Genomic DNA, 19569 nt, shown 5'->3' with positions numbered 1-19569 from the left:
ACATATATATGTGTGTATATATGATAAATAGATTTCAAGTTTAACCACAGAAAAGATTTACTTTAGAGACTTTAAAACAGTAATATGATCATATATCCCTAGTAGGCTATATCCTAAGACAGAAAGAACTGCATTAAATCCTAAACAGAATTCAGTAATCATGGTGTGAAGAGCAATAACATTGATAATTTTAAAACTTGGGAGGATAAAGCCGGTAAGTAGTATGATGGTGGTATTGTGGTTGTGTGTACGTGTTTTTTAAGTTATCTCTCAGAATACATAAGAATTTACAGATGAAAACATTTTATATCTGGGATGTGCTTTAAAATGAGATGGGAAAGGGTTGAGATGAAAGAATTATCAGCCATATGCTTTATCTGCTGAATCTAGATGCTGGTTATTGGAGGTTATTGCATTAGTCTATTTCATTTTTAAAATTTTACATAATAGGGGCACCTAGCTGGCTCAGCTGGTGGAGCATGCAACTCTTGGGTCTCAGGATTGTGAGTTCAAGCCTCACACTGGGTGTAGAAATTACTAAAAATAAAATCTTTTTTTTTTTTTTTAGATTTATTTATTTGACAGAGAGAGACAGTGAGAGAGGAAACACAAGCAGGGGGAGTGGGAGAGGGAGGAGCAGGCTCCCTGCTCGGATGTAGGGCTCTATCCCAGGACCCTGGGATCATGACCTGAGCTGGAGGCAGACGCTTAACGACTGAGCCTCCCAGGTGCCCCAAAAAATAAAATCTTTAAAATGGGGAAACATCCCATGCTCATGGATTGTAAGAACAAATATTGTTAAAATGTCTATGCTACCCAAAGCAATCTACACATTCAATGCAATCCCTATCAAAATATCATCAACGTTTGCTGGAACAAACAATACTAAAATTTGTATGGAACCACAAAAGACCCCGAATAGTCAAAGCAATCCTGAAAAAGAAAACAAAAGCTGGAGGCATCACATTCCAGACTTCAGGCTGTATTACAAAGCTGTACCTCAAGAGAGTATGGTATTAGCACATAGATCAATGGAAGAGAATAGAAACCCCAGAAATGGACCCTCAACTCTGGTCCACTAATCTTCGACAAAGCAGGAAATACCCAACGGAAAAAAGTCTCTTCAAGAAATGGTGTTGGAAAAATTGGATGGCCACATGCAGAAGAATGAAACTGGACCACTTTTTTTTTTTTTACACCACAGACAAAAATAAACTCAAAATGGATGAAAGACCTAAATGTGACACAGGAATCCATCAAAATCCTAGAGGAGAACAAGAACACAGGCAGCAACCTCTTTGACCTCAGCCACAGCAACTTCTTACTAGACACGTGAAAGCAAAAATGAACTATGGGGACTTCATCAAGATAAAAAGCTTTTGCACAGCGAAGGAAACAGTCGACAAAACTAAAAGACTACCTACCAAATGGGAGAAGATATTTGCAAATGCCTTTAGATAAAGGGCTAGTATCCAAAACCTATGAAGAATTTATCAAACTCAACACCCAAAAAACAAAAAAATCTAGTCAAGAAATGGGCAGAAGACATGAGCAGACATTTCTCCAAAGAAGACATACAAACGACCAACAGACACATGAAAAAACGTTCAACATCACTCAGCATCAGGGAAATACAAATCAAAACCACAGTGAGATATCACATCACACCAGTCAGAACGGCAAAAATTAACAACTCAGGAAACAACAGATGTTGGCAAGAATGTGGAGAAAGGGGAACCCTCTTACACTATTGGTGGGAATGCAAAGTGGTGCAGCTATTCTGGAAAACAGTATGAAAGTCCCTCAAAAAGTTAAAAATAGAGGTACCCTATGACCCAGCAATTGCACTACTAGGTATTTATCCAAAGGATACAAACACAGTGATTTGAAGGGGCACCTGCACCCCAATGTTTATAGCAGCAATGTCCACAAAAACCAAAATAAGGGAAGAGCCCAGATGTCCATCGACAGATGAATAGATAAAGAAGATATGGTATATATACACAATGGAAAATTACTCAGTCATCAAAAGAATGAAATCTTGCCATTTGCAACAACATGGATGGAACTAGAGGGTATTATGCTAAGCAAAATAAGTCAGAGAAAGACAAATACCATATGATTTCAGTCATGTGGAATGTAAGAAACAAAACAGTTGAACACAGAGGAAGGGAAGGAAAAATAAAATGAAATCAGAGAGGGAGACAGACCATAAGAGACTCTTAACTCTACAGAACAAACAGGGTTGCTGGAGGGGCAGTGGGTGGGGGGATGAGGTAAATAAGTGATGGGAATTAAGGAGAGCACGAGACATAAAGAGCACTGGGTGTAATATGCAACTGATGAATCACTAAATTCTACCCCTGAAAATCAAACAATCAAACCAAATCTTTAGGTAGGGGCGCCTGGGTGACTGAGTAGATTAAGTGTCCAACTCTTGATTTCAGCTCAGGTCAAGATCTCAGGGTCATGAGATCCAGCCCTGCATCCAGCTCCACACTAAGCATGGAACCTGTTTAAGATTGTCTCTCTCCCTCTTCCTCTCCCTCTACCCCCCTTCCCGGCTCGCACGTGCGTGCTTTTTCTCTAAACTAAATAAATAAGATCTTAAAAAAATAAAATTTTACATAAAACTTTTAAAAAAATAAACAATGGTTAAACATGCAATTTACAAATACCAAAGTTGAACTTTTATTGTACTGACACTACCAAGTCCAATTTTATCAATGAAGTTCTTCAGTAAGAAGGCTTAGCATGTGACTTATTTCATATGTGCATGCACGTACACACACACAAATTTGAAAACTCATGTTAGATTTTTATTTCACTGATCCTGTTTTTAAAAATGTGGTAAAACTTTCATTGGCTATATCTTCATTAGGGGAAGAAAGCAGAGTAAGATTTAAATAATACGTCTCAACATTCCTAAAAGCCTCTTTATGTACAACCAACAACCCAATTCCAATTTAAAACCATTTAATCTAAATGACTTTAAAATGGAATTTGGTCCAAAAATATAATTAATCTCTTTTGCAGTGCTGGCCCTGTTTTTCCCCACATCATGAAGATGTGACTGAGTTTTGTTCAAAGGCACCTCATGTATAAATATTACCCTAAATGGAAAGGTGAAGACTGTTGGTATAAATAAACTAGAATGGTGATAAGCCCTAGCTATAAAATACTTGTAAGGTAAACATTTGGCTGTTTAGCAGGCCCCAATCCCTGCTTACCATGGCATAGTCATACCTTATTAGGAAACTGGAAGCGGAGAAAAGCTGCCAAAGTGAAAGACTGCACCTGCTCTCACTTTATATCCTCAACTAAATTTCCTTAGCTAGTCTGTGTGTGGACTAGGAAGGAATAGAAGCTTCTTCCCTGCCAATCCATGTTGCAGTAGAAAAATCTGAAACAAGGCATACGTATACAGAGCTAAACATTTTTTCTGCAAGGATACATAAACTATTAACAGTTGCTAACTTTGTGGATCAGTTTTGGGGGAAAATACACATATTTTATATATGTATGATGTCTACAGTATATATTTGTGTAGTATTTTGCTAATACCTTACTATTAAAATTAATAGTTTCCTTGTAAACTTATATTCAAAGACATGTACAAGAACATTCACAGCACCACTATTTCATAAAAATACCTCCAAAACAGGGGCGCCTGGGTGGCTCAGTCAGCTGAGTGTCCCGACTCTTGATCTCAGCTCAGGTCTTAATCTCAGGGTTGTGGGTTCAGGCCCTGCATTGGGCTCCACCTCCAAAATGGAAACTACTAAACTGTCTATCAACAGCAGAATGGATGAATTTTGGTATATTCACATAACTATGATATGGCAATAAGAATAAACCAGCCAACTAAAACTACAACCACGATTTGGATTTATTGCATAGTGGTGTTTAGTGATAACTCACACCCACACACAAAAAGAACTCAGACACAAAGAATACCTAATCCACATGTAAAAAGTTCACAAACAGGAAAAACTAACATTTATTAGAAGTCACCATAGTAGTTACCTCTAGAGGAAAGAGGCAGTCAAGACTACAAGAGGACTGAAGGGAATGGCCCAGATGAAATCGACACACTTCTCCCTATACCTCCTGCCAAGTACAGCTAAAAGTCCAGGACATTTTTTTTTTTTTAAGATTTTTTTTTATTTATTTGACAGAGAGAGACACAGAGAGGGAACACAAGCAGGGGGAGGGGGAGAGGGAGAAGCAGGCTTCCTGCCAAGCAGGGAGCCCGATGCGGGGCTCGATCCCAGGACTCTGGGATCATGACCTGAGCCGAAGGCAGACGCTCAATGACTGAGCCACCCAGGCGCCCCAGCCCAGGACATTAAACATAAATAAACAGAAGATGACTCTAAAAAGTGAAGAAAAGGCAGAGCAGCAAGGGAACTGGTGACCCAAGGAATCACATCCAGTGAGTTCTCTGGGTTTGTGTTTTGCTTCATGTATCCGAGGGACTGGTGGTGGAGGTGGAGAAGCTGACAATCTGAAAACATCAATGGGAAAAGACAAACTTACCCCAAAAAAGCCAAAGACCAGGAAAGATGCAACCTAGCAAGAGGAAAATTTTTAGGCAATAAATGCCTCTGTACCCCAGCCAAACACCACGGGAAGAAATGCAGCCCTGGGCACCTGGATGGCTCAGTCGTTAAGCATCTGCCTTCAGCTCAGGTCATGATCCCAGGACCCTGGGATTGAGCCCCGCATCGGGCTCCCTGCTCCGCAGGAAGCCTGCTTCTCCCTCTCCCACTCCCCCTGCTTGTGTTCCCTCTCTCACTGTGTCTCTGTCAAATAAATAAATAAAATCTTTAAAGAAAAAAAAATGTGGCCCCAACACCACCTCTAGCAGCCAAGGCCGAGAGGGAAGCAGACCTAGATTAGCTAACTCTATTTTAGTTACTGAGGCCCAACTAAATTATCACGCAAGTTAACGACGAAATGAGCATTAAAACATAACCACCAATTACAAGAGTATTCCCTTTGACTTGCTCATTCTTTCAACTCGGTTGTATGATCTTTTCGTGAATGTTTTATTTTTTTCACAATTTAATGTCAATATTCTATACATACTTTCTATCTACTCCAACTTTGTTGTATTCTTCCATTTGTATAGTAGGCTGCTCCCTCTGGCAAAACACATTACACCACTGAAATATAAAAATAAAATAACTAGATAGTACAGTAGCTAATGACTAGCGAAGCCAACATTTCCACATTTTACCAAGTTCTCTTTCTTTGTGAATTTTCTAAGTCCTTTGTCCAGCTTACTAACTAGGGTCTTAACACTAAGAAAGCAGTCCAAAAAAAAAAAAAAAAAAATTCAGCAAAAGATTTGAACAGATACTTCACCAAAGAAGGTATACAAATGAAAAAATGCTGAGGTCATTAGCAAAGTGCAAGTTAAAATCACAAGAGGATGGTGATGGTTGCACAAGAGTGTGACTATATTTAATGCCAGTGAATTGTACACTTAAAAATGGTTAGAATGGTAAATTTTGTTATGTATATTTTACCACAAAAGAATTTTAAATCACAGTACAATACCACTACATACTGATTAAAATGACAAAAAGAAAAAAAACTCTTACCATATGATGCAGCAATCATATTCCTAGATATTTAACTTAGTAAAATGAAAACTTATGCTTGTACAAAAACCCATATGAATTTGGATAATGGCTTCATTCATAATTTCCTCAAAATGGAAACCAATCAAAGCATTCCACAACTGGAGGATAAACTGTGATACAGTCAATATTCTTTTCTACAACAGAATACTATTAAGCAATAAAAAGGAATGAAATACTGATATATACAACATGAATAAATCTCAAATGCATTATATGTTAAACAAAAGAAGCCAGACTGAAAAAGCTACATACTAGATGATTCCATTTATAACATCTGGAAAAGGTAAAACTACAAAGACAGAAATACATCAGTGGCTGCCAGGGTCTGGGAGTGGGATTGATCATAAAAGGGAACAGGGATATTTGAGAGGAGGGCTGAATTAGTCCATCCCTTGAATATGCTGGCTACATGACTGTATGCATTTGTCAAAAATTCATGGGCACTACCGTCGATAGATGAATAAAGGATATATATACATGTGATGTATATACATATATAAATATATGTGTGTGTGTATACACACATACACAATGAAATATTATTCAGCCATAAAAAAGAATAAAATCTTGCCATTTGTAACCACATGGATGGAGCTAGAGAGTATAATGCTAAACAAAATAAGTCAAAGACAAATACTGTATGATTTCACTTGTATGTGGAATTTAAGAAACAAAACAAATGAATGGAGGAAAAAAAAAAAGAGACAAACTAAAAAAACAGACTCTTAACTACAGAATAAACAGATGGTTACCAGAGGAGAGGTGGGTGGGGTAATGGGTGAAATAGGTGAAGGGGATTAAGAGTACACTTATCCTGATGAGCACTGAGTAATATATGGAACTGCTGAATCATTATATTGTGTATCTGAAACTAATGTAATACTGCACTGGAATTAAAATAAAAAATTAAACTATCCCAGACCAAAACAAAACAAAAACCTCATGAACATTAAATAAGGTAAGTTTTACTGTGTTTATATTATACTTTAATTTTAAAAAAGACTTCCTACAGTACTGTCTAAATAGACATATGAGAAGAACAAAGGAGAAAGGATAATGACATGAAAAGAAATTATTGTTCCTTCACTAATGAAGTTGTATACTGAAATGTATCCCAACAAGCCCATTAATTTCATCCAGCCAGATAAGAATTAATGCTGTCAGGGACTGTGGAGGAAATCATCAGCATTGGACATCAAGTATTTCTGGCATTCCATTTTCTGGATAAATAGTAGGACTGTACCTCCCTGCCACCTCTGAAATTAGACACGGACATGTGACTTGCTTCAGTCAATGAAATATAAGCTACAGTGATGTGTATCACTCCTGGGGAGAAAATCTGGGGGAGCTAATGGACACAATACATCACACTGCATTTTCCTGCCTCAATGATTGTGGAAGCACACCCTAGGAGCCTCCATCAATCTAGGTCTCCAAGTGACTACAGTTAGCAGGAGCATCTCCCCCCACCCTGTGGTAGACATAATATTCAGTGAGAAAGGAACCTTTTGTTGCTTTAAGCTGCTGAGGTTTGAAGGTAGTTCGTGACAAAGACAAATTAGCCTATCCTGTTTCATAAAGGGTCTCAGCACCTTGGGGCGGGGAGGGACTAAAACAAGCACAACTACCACCAATACAGAAAGTCAATGAAAGAATAAACCTATCTTGGGGCGCCTGGGTGGCTCAGTCGTTAAGCGTCTGCCTTTGGCTCAGGTCATGATCCCAGGGTCCTGGGATCGAGCCCCACATCGGGCTCCCTGCTCCGCGGGGCGCCTGCTTCTCTCTCTCCCACTCTCCCTGCTTATGTTTCCTCTCTCGCTGTGTCTCTGTCAAATAAATAAATAAAATCTTTAAAAAAAAAAAAAAAGGATAAACCTATCTTGTATATGAAGACCAATCCCACCACCCAAAACCCCAACAGAGTAATATGACCAAGGTTATAAAAGGAAATGTCTACAAAAGGCGCAGCCTGGGGCCCTTTACTAAAGCTGAAATAATAAAGTTTTACGGTAGAATAAAATTCCCGCCAGATTTACATGCAGTAAAATTACAAATCTAGCTCAGGCCAAAATAAAAGCATTGCATTTGATTTGTTATGAATGCAAATCAACTCAGAAACAGCAAAGCAAAACTCTTCCCACTTTTCTTTTCTTTTTTTTCCCCTCCATCTCCCCAGGCTCTTCCTGCTTTTCAAAAGCAAATTTCTTCTGTTTAATCCTGTGGGAACTTTTGTTGCTTTATTTGAATACCTAATATCTTCACAAGGCATACCTTCTAAAAGTTCCTAGCACAGTGCCTAGCTCAATAAATATAAAGGTGGTTTTTTGTTTGTTTTAATGAAAAATCTCAAATCCTTAGTGACTGAGTATGGAGACTGCCCAGGAAATGAGAGGGGGGGAGAAAAGAACAACCAGTAAGAGTAGGTTCTCAAGTTGGAACCAGCTGCTGAAGTCAACACCCATGTTGGCTTGGCTCATGCCATCAGTTTTTCTAGCCAACAATTCAGCTCACCAAATATATCCTAAATACCAACTATGAAAAAAAGAAGAGGAAAACCCTAGAAGTTTTGGGTATATGTCATAATTTTTAGGTCATTATCTACCTTGAAACTTTTTCCACATTAGATTTCAAAGTGTCTGCACATTCCTTCTGGTAATTATCCTTCTGGTGATAATTCAATAAACAAAGGACTGTTAAATTATTAGTAGTAGACTTTTTCAGAACAATTTTACATTTACAGAAAATCTAAGATAGTGCAGTGTTCCCACACACACAGCACCCAGTATCCCCTATTATTAACATCTACATTAGCATGGTACTTTTGTTAAACTTAATGAGCCAATATTCACACATCATTAACTAAAATCCAGTTTATTCAGATTTCCTTAGTCTTCACCTAATGTCTTCTGTTGTTGCTCCAAAATCCACCTGACATTTAGTTGCATGTCTCCTTAGCTTGGCTAACACAGTTTCTCTTGGGTCTGGCAGTTTTTCAGGCTTTCCTTGTTTTTGATGACTTTGGTCATTTTAAGGAGTACTGGTCGGGTACCTTGCAGGATGCCCCCTATCAGAATTTGTCTCATGTTTCGCTCATGACTAGAATGGGGCTATGGCTTTGAGGGAAGAAAAGGAAAATGGCAAAGTGCCATTTTCATCACATCATATCAAGGGTACACCATTAACATGAATTATGACGGTTACTGTTGGCCTTGATTACTTTCGCTGAAGTAACAAAGGATTTTTAATATCTGATTACCAACAAAAATTTTTACAATTAATAACTATGATCACAGTAAGTAAATATTAAGAATATGTGACTGAAAAATATTACTCAAAATGTCTGTAAATAACCTACATACCCAAAACCAGGAGAATGGGTATCTAAATTGTGGTACATTCACTACATGGAACATGGAAAAATGCATAACGTTAAATACGCAAAGCAAAAATAAAAAATGAATAGAATACACACTGTACTTCCTACCTAGTACTTCCTACTAGATAAAAACATCAAAATAGAGCGCCTGGGTGGCTCAGTCGTTTAGCGTCCGCCTTCGGCTCAGGTCATGATCTCAGGGTCCTGGGATCAAGCCCCGCATGGGGCTCCCTGCTCAGTGGGAAGCCTGCTTCTCCCTCTCCCACTCCCCCTTCTTGTGTTCCCTCTCTCGCTGTGTTTCTCTCTGTCAAATAAATAAATAAAATCTTTTAAAAAAAACAAACAAAAAAACATCAAAATAGCCTAAAAGAGAAAATACGAAAAAAACAGCCATAATAATTGGTCAGATGAGAACATGGGTGATTTTCTTGCCTTCTTTCCCCAAAGTTTCTAATGCTTCATTGCTACTTTTACAATTACAAGAAAAAAAACTACCTATAAAAAAAAATATGCATGTGCTAATTAATTAGGCCTTGCAAACATAAAGCCCCAATTCTACATGTATCCCAAAGTTTAGGTATTTTCTTACCGCTCCAGATTACCCGTAATTACAAACTTAACATTCACTGTACTGTTGCTCCTGGAAGCCTGAAAACTACATGTTTTTGGCCTCTTTGCTGACTAGGCTTGAGTTGCACCGAATCAAGGAGAAGTACTTTTGTGCGAAAAGGTGAAGCCATTTTCTACTTCTGGCTCTAAAAACAGCAGTGGCAGCTAATTGCAGGTCTTTGAACTGCAGTAGTTACAGAGATCCTAGTGGTGATTCTTTTTTCTTTTCCAAGTTTTATTTCTTTAATCTCTACACCCAGCGTGGGGCTTGAACTCAAAAGCCGGAGATCAAGAGTCACATGCTCTTCCAACTGAGCCAGCCGGGCGCCCCCTGGCGGTGATTCGCGCGCCTCCCGCCCCGGAGCAGGGGACACCTGTCAGTTCAACAGCGCGGGCAGTGGCTCCAACACTTACAGGAAGGGTGTGCCAGCCATCAACTTAGTCACCCCAGTTCCAAATCTGTCCTTCAGTACCTGTCCAGTGGTAAGTCACTGAACTCAAAACATTTTTTGAAAAACAAATTTGTCAGTAGGAGGTACTGGAGGGACAATGCAGGAGGAAGTGGTTTTCTGGCTCCTGCTGCACTGTCAGTAGGTTTGTTATAATGACCACCTTTTCACAACCTTACTGATAAGAACCCAAGACACTCCAGGTCTTGTACCCAACAGGGTACCCAACTCCCCCCACGTGCCCATCCATTAACTTTGGCTCTCCTGCACCCTGAGGGGTTATTTCCTGCTAGCCCAGAAACTGTGGACTAGCTCTGGACAACTCCACACTCCTGCACTGATGTCTAAACCACAACTGTCAGGAGTGGCCCTACCTCTTCCAAGGCTGTCCCTACTTGGATACTCACCCTCTTGCTCAGGTACCCTTTACAGTATTCTTTACATCTCCATAGCTACCCTCTTACCGTAGCTTAGTAATTCAACTTCCTCTGGTTAATTTACAATGTGCTGTCTGTCTCTTCGCTAGATCAAGACAGAAAAAAAAACAAGATTTAAAGAAGAACCAATCGGAAGTTTTAGAACTAGAAAATACAGGGAGTGTGGGATCACTCCTGGACTTGAGCTCAACAGCAACGTTTGCCTCAAGAAAAAGTACTTTGTACAATTCTTTGGAGTTATCAGCCGAACTAGCTGTTTTTTTCCTCCCATGAAACACCATGTTTACCATGGCTAAAAAAACTGAAAAAACAAAGTTATTCAGACAGATCTGGGTATTCAAGCATTTTATCACTAAAGAATGAAGTGAGCCTAAGAGCCAAGGAAAACAACTGACGATATTTGTTGCCAATGATAAAAATCAAACTTTCAAGCAAAAATTAGGATTTTAGAAAACTTGTGATCACCACAATGAGCCTGACAGCTTCCCCAATACCTAAAAGGCTTTTCAAGATGAGACAGATAGTGATGTTAAGGAATGTAAGCTTTGATAATACACATGAAACGTGTCAACATTTGGAATGTCTACATAACTCAGTGATCAAGTATCCACCAAAACACCAACATGATGTTACAAAACCATGCATGAGTAAAAAAATAAGCCAATGGATTTTTAAAAATAGCTTTATTGGGGGAGCGCCTGGGTGGCTCAGGTCATGATCTCAGGGTCCTGGGATCGAGCCCCATGTGGGGCTCCCTGCTCAGCAAGGAGTCTGCTTCTCCCTCTCACTCTCCTCTGTGTGCGCACACTCTCTCTTTCTCTCTCAAAATCTTTTAAAAAATAGCTTCATTGGGGAATCACTGACATACAATAAAATGCACTTAAAGGGGTTACCACTTGATAAGTTTGTCAATGATAAAACTGTCATCACAATTGAGATAATGAACATATCCATCACCACCAAAATTAACTCAGGTCCCTTGATAATCTCTCCATCCCACCGTTCTCTCAGTCCCATTCCTAGGCAACCATCAATCTACATTCTAGTACTATGGATTAATTTGCATTTTCTAGAGTTCTATGTAAGTGGCACATACTGTGGCTTCTTTCACTTATTATTTTGAGATTCATGTATGTTGTATCAACAGTTCATTTCTTTTAGTCACAGACTCGTAATCCATTGTATAGGTGTATCACAATTTGTTTATTCATTCATCTGTTGATAGGCATTTGGGTTGGTTCAAGTGTCAGGATTTTACAATAAAACTGCTATATACATTCACATACAAGAGTTTGTATGCATTCATTTCTCTTAGTAAGTCCCTACCAGTACTATGGCTGGATCATATGTTAACTTTTTAAGAAACTGATACACTGATTTCCAAAGTGGTTGTACCACTTTACATTCCAGCAGCATATGAAAGTTACTGTTGTTCCACATTCTGACCAACATTTGGTATGGTCATACTTTATAATTTCATTCATTCTAATAGGTATGTAGTGATGTAGTTCTATTCTGCTAACAGCGTTATCGAAATACACATACTACAAAGCTCAACAACTAAAGTACACAATTCAAAGGCTTTTTATGTATTTACAGAGTGATGCAGCCGCTACCACAATCTAATTTTTTAACATCCTCATCATCCCAAAAAGAAACCTTGTAACTATTAACAGTCATTCCCCATTCTTTCTCTTTACATAGATTTGCCTATTTGAGCCATAATTTGGATCACATAAAATGTGGTGTTTCATGACCAGTTTCTTTCACTTAGCACAATGTTTATGAGGTTGAACCAAGTTATTATACATACCAGTATTTCATTCCTTTGTATTGCCAAATAATATTCCATTTTATAGGTATGTTACATTTTCTTATCCATTCATCAGTTGATACACAATGGGGTGTGAAGATATATTTTGAATTCTCCTAGGTATATACCTAGGAGTGGAAATGCTGGGTCATATGGCAACTTTGTAACACTATATCTTACATTCTCCCTAGCAATGAATGAAGGTTCCAATTTCTCCACATCCTTCTCCACTGAATATCTGTCCCTTTTGATTATAGTCATCCTAGTGGGTGTGAATTATTTCACTGTGGTTTTGATTTGCATTTACCTAATGACTAGTGATGCTCAGCATCTTTTCATATGCTTATTAGCCATATGCATATATTCTCTGGTGAAGTGTCCAAATCTTCGGGCCTGTCTTAAACTGTGTCATTCGTTTTCTTACTGAGTTGACTGTTTTATATACTCCAATAAGTCCTTTATCAGATATACATTTTGCAAACATTTTCTGTGGCCTGTCTTCATTCTCTTAACAGTGTCTTTCAAAGAGAAGTTGTGAATTTTGATGCCATCCAATTTATCAGTTTCTTCTTTTACAGATCATGCTTTTAATGTTGTATCTAAGAAATCTTAGCCTAACCCAAGATCACAAAGGTTTTCTCCTATATTTTCTTCTAAAAGTTTCGTAGTTAGCTTTTTCATTTAGGTCTAACATCCCTCTGAGTTAATTTTGGTATATGGTGAAAGGTATGGCTCGAAGTTCATTTTTTGCCTATGAAGAGTCAATTATTCCAGCACCATTTGTTGAAAAGCTATACTTTCTCCACTGAACTGCTGTTGTATCTACGTCAAAAATCAATTGTCCACATGTGTATGAGTCTATTTCTGGACTATCCTGAGCCATCAAACCAATGGATTTTAATTTAAGTTGATTTAATTTTTAAAAGGTGAGGTATATGCTTTCAGATATAATACCGCTTAAAGAAACTACCACTTGTCGAACTTTGGCATAGTATCAAAGGACATCAAAAATTACCTGAAAGTACCCCTCCCTTTTTCAAATTATCTGTGTGAAGTCCAATCTTCTTCATACACTTTAACCAAAACATATCGCTAGAGTAACTGCAGGGGCAGAGATGTGAATCTGTCTTCTAACAATTCAGACAAAAAAGATTTGCAAAAAATTGAAACAATGCTACTTTTCTCACTGAAGTTTGTGTCTTGGAAAATACATTTATCATAAAGTTATTTTTGTTAACACGTACTGCATTTAAAGTTCTGTTTTTGGGCACCTGGGAGGCTCAGTTGGTTAAGCATCTGCCTTTCAGCTCCTGTCATTATCCCAGGGGAGTCCCGCATGGGATTCCCTGCTCAGCGGGGAGTCTGCTTCTCCTTCTGCCCCCCTCCCCATCTCTCATGAATAATTAAAAAAAAAATAAAGTTGTTTTCATTTCTAATATAGCAAAAAGATATCCTCCACATAAACAAAAGTCCTATGGGTCTTCAGTATTTAAAAGTATAAAGGAATCCCAAGAGCAATGGTCTTCAAACTGGTCCATTTAATAAAAGTGCCTCTAAGGAACTCTGAAATGGCTAAGAATGGGGGAAATGAAATTCACACAGGAAACATAGTTGACACAGGGCCTAAGTACAGAGCAGGTATTCAATATTTGATAAATGGAGAAGAAAAAAAAAGAGAAGGAATCTCCAAATCTTTTATCTCAAAAGTGCTATAATGTGAGATAAAATGCTTTTATCTCAAAAGTGCTTTACACTGAAAATGCTAAATCTAATTGTATGTAAATGTTATCTTATTAACCTTATTAACCTATCATTAAAAAATACACAAGTGGGGGTAGGGAAGAGAGAGAGAGAGAGAAAGATTATAATGAAGTTGTTACAAGAAATGAGCATACAGAAAATGTTTCAATGTCTTCCAAGCCTTCAAGAACTCACCATGTCTGTTATGCACTGAACTGTGTTGTTTCCACCAGCTCCAGCAAAATTCACGTGTGAGTGTGTGTGTGCGTGTGTATGTATTTATTAGAGAAAGAGAGAAAAAGCAAGAGAGCATAAGTGAGGGGAAATTTGGATTTAAGATTAAGTTAATAAGGAAAAAGATATATTCAAGAAGACAGTGACAGAAGGGCAAGACAATTAATGCCTCACCTCTGCTCAAAACCCTATCTCACAAAAGTAAAAGTCTTACCTACTTGTTTCCCTTCTACACTCCCCCTGGCCCCATGATCTCCCTGACCTCATATTTTACTTCCTCTTTGCCCAACTCATTCACTCCACTGCAGCTACACTGGTCTCCTGGTTATTAAACATTCCCAGCATACCCCTGTCTTAAAGATTTCACACTGGCTATTGTCTCTGCCTAGAATGCTCTGCCCACAGAGTATGTCTAACTCCCTCTCTTACTTTGCTCCTTCTCAGTGAGGCCCTCCTTCATTGCCACATGTAAAACTGCAACGCCATCCTCCTATCCTGGCACTCCTATTCCCTACAGATTTACTGTTCTCCACAGCATTTATAAGTTATGCCATATAATTATTTTCTGTCTTCCCTTCCTCCCCTACCAAGCCAAAAGAATGTAAACCCAATGAAATAAGGGATTTTGTCTATTTTGTTTCCTGCCTAGCCCAAAAGCATAAAATAGTGCCTGGCCTGTAACAGGTGCTCAGTAAGCATTTGCCAAATAAGTGCATGTCTGCTTGGTGGTCATAAGCATGCCAAAGCAGCGAAAGTTGATCCGTGGTGAGAAGAATGAAGCAGACATGTCTGAAAGCAGAGATGAAAGACCATGTGGTTCTAGAAAGATGATAACGAGCTATCTGGTTCTGACAACTTCCCATCCTTTTAACTCATTTCTTCCAAATCTACGTCACCTCAGGTTTTGCCATAGTAAATACAGAACGTGATCAACTGCAATACACTTCAACTCCATACCTTCCCAGTGTGTCTCATAAAGCATAAAGAATAACTGCTTTGGCACTCCATAAAAAAATTACTGATGATATTTTGTATTACATTTTGCTAGAGTAAGGAGTGACTTCGCAAAATTTAAAAAAAAAGTCAGGTCTGTACCACTGGACTGAAATGAGAACACTCTACTATGGCAAAATGCATTTAATATCTTCATGAGGGTTTCATATATCAATACTTGCTTGCAACATCTATTCCAACAGTGTGGTGTTTTTTCTTTTAAAAAATGTATATCCTTGAGCAAAAGACAGATTTTTTTTCCTGAAACTGAAAAATCTCAGTGCACTGCAGGATCAGACTCCTAATCCATAAAACAAGGAAACTGCATTTCTAAAGTATCTTCTGAAGTTCCAAGATTTGATGATAGCAGTTTATACAACCTATCCACACTCATACAAACTACATAAAAAAACAATATGAACGATTCATTTATCCTGCGTAATGAGAATGGATTATAAACCTGTTGATTTTACAAAAATAAAATTTAACACACCAAACACTTTTTAGAGATCCTTAAAATCTAGCGAACACTTAATATGAAAGGCCAAAATCCATCTGGCAAATAATCAATTTTCTAACAGAATTCAATACTGTTTACTACAAATACAAAACATTCTGAGCATTATAATATCACATACAGTACCCTAGAGAAAAGCAAGACGCTATTTTTAAGAGTGGAAAGAGTTACACTCTACTTGTATCCTTGGTATTTTAATAACATTTTTAGTCTGTTGGCTCAGATTAACATATTAAAAAAAAGTAAACATTATCAGTGTTTTTAACAATAGGTGACAATTTTTTTTTAAAGATTTTAGTTATTTATCTGACAGAGAGAGAAACACAGCGAGAGAGGGAACACAAGCAGAAGGAAAGGGAGAGGGAGAAGCAGGCTTCCCGCTGAGCTGGGAGCCCGATGCGGGGCTCAATCCCAGGACCACTGGATCATGGCAGAGGCTTAACGACTGAGCCACCCAGGCGCTCCAACAGGTGACAATTTTTAAAACTTAATTTTCTTTACATATTTTTGTAATTTTCTTTCATTTTTACTAAGTCTCCTACAAAAAAAAAAACTGTTTCTTTTATAATCAGATAAAAAACCCAATTGCATTTTTTCAATTTAAGAAATAATCTGTAATAACTAATTTAGCAAACAGAGCAGTTGTTTCCAACCTGTTCTTCGCTATATCACGAAATCCTCTGTAATGCTCCCTTTCCTTCCAATGTTTTTTCAAGTTAAATTTAAATTTAATTTTGAAAATTTCCGAAGTCTTCTGATTTGGAATTTAGCAAAAGTGGGCATGAGAAGTGTTAAAATTCACTTCCGTTTCATGACTAATAGTTTCACAAAACAAATGCCAAAAATGGTTCTGTCAAAATATGTAAATGATTCATCCTATAAAGGGAGCAACAAAAGTTAAGTTATTTTATCTATTTTAACCATAGTGTCTGACAGACCCGAGTCTGAATCTTACCTCTGACCTTGCTCCCTGTATGACCTTAGGCAAGTCACTAACAATACCAACCCTCCGTTTCCTTTCCATAAAGAGTGGATATTGCCTACCTTAAAATGTCTTTAAGTGTATAAAATGTTCAGCAAAATAAACGCCATATACACGAGCTCATAGTTATTTCAATAGGAAACAGTGTTCAAGTCAATAAATAAAAATCATTTATATCTTACCCTGATTATAATTTTACAAGGAAAAAATGTTCAAGCATTAGGAGTACATGGAAAACCTTTCTTTCATAATTCCATATAAAATCAGATTCTGCAATCCCTGAGTTTCCACTAACTACAGCACCGTAAATGTGGTGCACAATGAGTGCCCAGGCTCAAAGAATGGAATTTAATGTAATATGCCAGCACACATCGTGATAAATAAATACTTGCCTTATTAGACTGAGTCATTAAAATGTGACTCCAAAATGACCTGAAATCTACGCAGATGGAAAAAAACAAAGTAATTCCTAACCTCTCAGCAGTTTCACTTTACCATTTTTTCCAAAGGAGTCTCCTGCAGCCACCAGCTTTCACTCCCTGTATATAACAAACACAACTGAGGCATAATGAAAAGAAAACTCTATTTGTAATCATAATATCTAGGTTCAAATCTCTTATTACTGTGTGAAACTTGGACAAGCTGTTAAAATAACTAAGCCTGAATTTCCACATCTGTAAAAGATACTACTACCTACCCACTCATTGGGGCTACTATGAAAGATCAAGTGTAAACGCATGTGAGTATGCTTTGTAAACGGTCACACACAAATGTCATTACAGCTGAGGTTCTTACCATCTAAGGAAAGACTTATTTAAAAAATGGTAAATCGACATCTACCAATTCGTTACATATATAGACAATAGCAAACGTGTATTACTCACTATTGCACACCATGGCAGTATTCGATGATTTTCATCTAAAACCACCAAAACTGCAATCCATTAAGATTGAAAGACATATCCCCACATAAAGTCACCCCAGGCATAAGTGCATCTTCACTGATAACCAAACCATCAAGAGACAGGATTATTTATTTATTAATTTCCTCTACAGACTCACGAAATTATTTTGTAAATTCTAAAAAGATAAAAGCGCTTTAAAATAACCTACCTTCGGTGGATAAGCAAATGCATTTAAATACTCAAAAGATATTTATACCTTATGTATTCCGTTTACAAGGGTTAGCTTGTTCCAAAACAACCATATCCGAAACACACGCACTAACAAAACAAAGCACAGAAAACCGGGCTTACTGGTGTCAGGGATTCAACACAAAATAAACTACACCAAAACAAAAGAATTCTAAACAACCTCCCTCCTCCTAATAACCTCGTTGGACCTTACTCTTCCACGTTTAGTAAACAAATTATTTGGAAGCAGGGACGCAAAGAGCAAGGTTCTTAAATAGGGCTCAGTCCACTGCACTCAGCCGTCACCTGGCGGGGCATTTTTCGCGAAGTTTCAGAGTCAACAAAGAAGTTTTGTTGTCAGGGGGTAGGGCCTGTACAGCAGCAATGGGCGAAACGACAATAAGAAAGACAAAACCGGGTGGAGGAAGGGCGTGGGATACACCCCCATACTTCGAGCAGCGATCACAGCGTGTCCCCGGGCACTGGGGAGACCGAGCGGAGCGGGGAGGCCACGCCGGCCCCGATCCCCGCGGCCCGAAGCCCCCTACCCCGGCGGGCCCCCGCCCTCCGTGTGCACGGGCGGGAAACGGCGGGGGGCGCCAAGGGGTCACCTTCCGCTCCCCCCCGCGGCCCGCCGCCCCTCGCGCTCAGCGCGGCGGACAAACGGCCTCAGGCGCCGGCCCCGCCGCTGTCACCGCGCGCCCCCGCCCCGAGGGGAGACGCCCCCGCCGCGCCGCCAAGGGGGCCCGCCGCCTGCCTCGAGTTCCGCGGCCGCGGCGCGGGCCTGGCCCGAACCCAGGCGCCGGTGCAAGGGCGCGGGCGCCGCCGCTTACCTTCCTCGGCGGTGTCCATCTTGTCTGGGGGGGCGGCGGTGACGCAGCCGCGAAGCTCCCGCGGCCGGGGCCGGAGCCTTCCGGCCGGGGCGGAAAAGGAGGGAGGGGGAGGAGGGAGGAGGGAGCGGAGCCGGGCCCGGGCAGGTGCGCGAGCTCAGGTGCGAGAGAGGAAGCGAGAGGAAGGAGAGGGGGAGAGGGAGAGGGAGACAGGCTGACAGAAAGCGGACGTGAGAGGGGAGGGGGAGGGGCGGGGAGAGCAGAGCCGAGAGGCCTGGGCGGGGCGCCGGGCGGAAGGGGCGGGAGCGCCCCAACGACGCGCGACGTCACTTCCGCCGCCGCCGGCCGCGCGGGCGGGGAGGGCTGAGCGCGGGCGGGGCAGCGAGCCTCCGGGCTCCGGGCTATCTCGGTCTTGTTGTGGGCGGCGGGGCGGAAACCTAAGCAGGAGCCGAGCTCTGGTGGCACCGAGGGTGGCGACAAAGGAGGCGCAGAGGCGGGGGTTAGAGCTGCGTGAGCAGGCGCCTGGCGGCGAGGCGGTGACCGCGGCGAGGGTCCCGGCCGCCGTGCACGGCAGAGGCCGGTCCCTGGGAGGCTTAGGGATTCTCTGGGTGAAAATACGGGCTCTGCGCCCCCTCCTCCCCGCCGCGACACCCTAGTGCTGCGTGTCTGGAGTGGGCCCAGGAATATGCATTTTTGTTCGGCACCCGGATAGTTCTGGTGCACGTTTCGAGGAAGTACTGAAACATCTCTGAAATGTAAGAAGACGCACACTAACGTTGCCAAAATTCCTCCCAGGGAGACTTCT

General features: G+C 40.1%; 1 protein-coding gene and 1 long non-coding RNA gene across 5 annotated transcripts in view; both read right to left on the bottom strand.

Annotated features, from left to right (window-relative positions):
* MARCHF6 (membrane associated ring-CH-type finger 6) overlaps positions 1-19003 on the bottom strand; it is a 75372-nt gene extending 56369 nt beyond the window's left edge. The window contains exon 1 of one of the 4 annotated variants that reach the window (XM_081825876.1): positions 18768-19003. In XM_081825876.1, the coding sequence (XP_081682002.1) occupies positions 18768-18786 (19 nt within the window). In that variant the 5' untranslated portion in view covers positions 18787-19003. The remainder of the gene's footprint in view (positions 1-18767) is intronic. The other 3 variants (XM_081825875.1, XM_081825873.1, XM_081825874.1) reach the window with 3 other exon arrangements.
* LOC145722526 (uncharacterized) lies at positions 5067-18733 on the bottom strand. The gene is made up of 2 exons (XR_014146840.1): positions 8254-18733; positions 5067-7477 (listed from the first exon to the last, which is right to left on the bottom strand). It is a non-coding gene; the product is annotated as an uncharacterized LOC145722526 (long non-coding RNA).
* Positions 19004-19569: the final 566 nt, after the last annotated feature.

The sequence above is a fragment of the Leptonychotes weddellii genome, chromosome 7, assembly GCF_054177405.1.
Source record: "Leptonychotes weddellii isolate Sample4059 chromosome 7, ASM5417740v2, whole genome shotgun sequence".
Taxonomy (NCBI): domain Eukaryota; kingdom Metazoa; phylum Chordata; class Mammalia; order Carnivora; family Phocidae; genus Leptonychotes; species Leptonychotes weddellii.
Note: the sequence above shows the minus strand (reverse complement) of the source record. Positions and strands in the feature narration are given on the sequence as shown.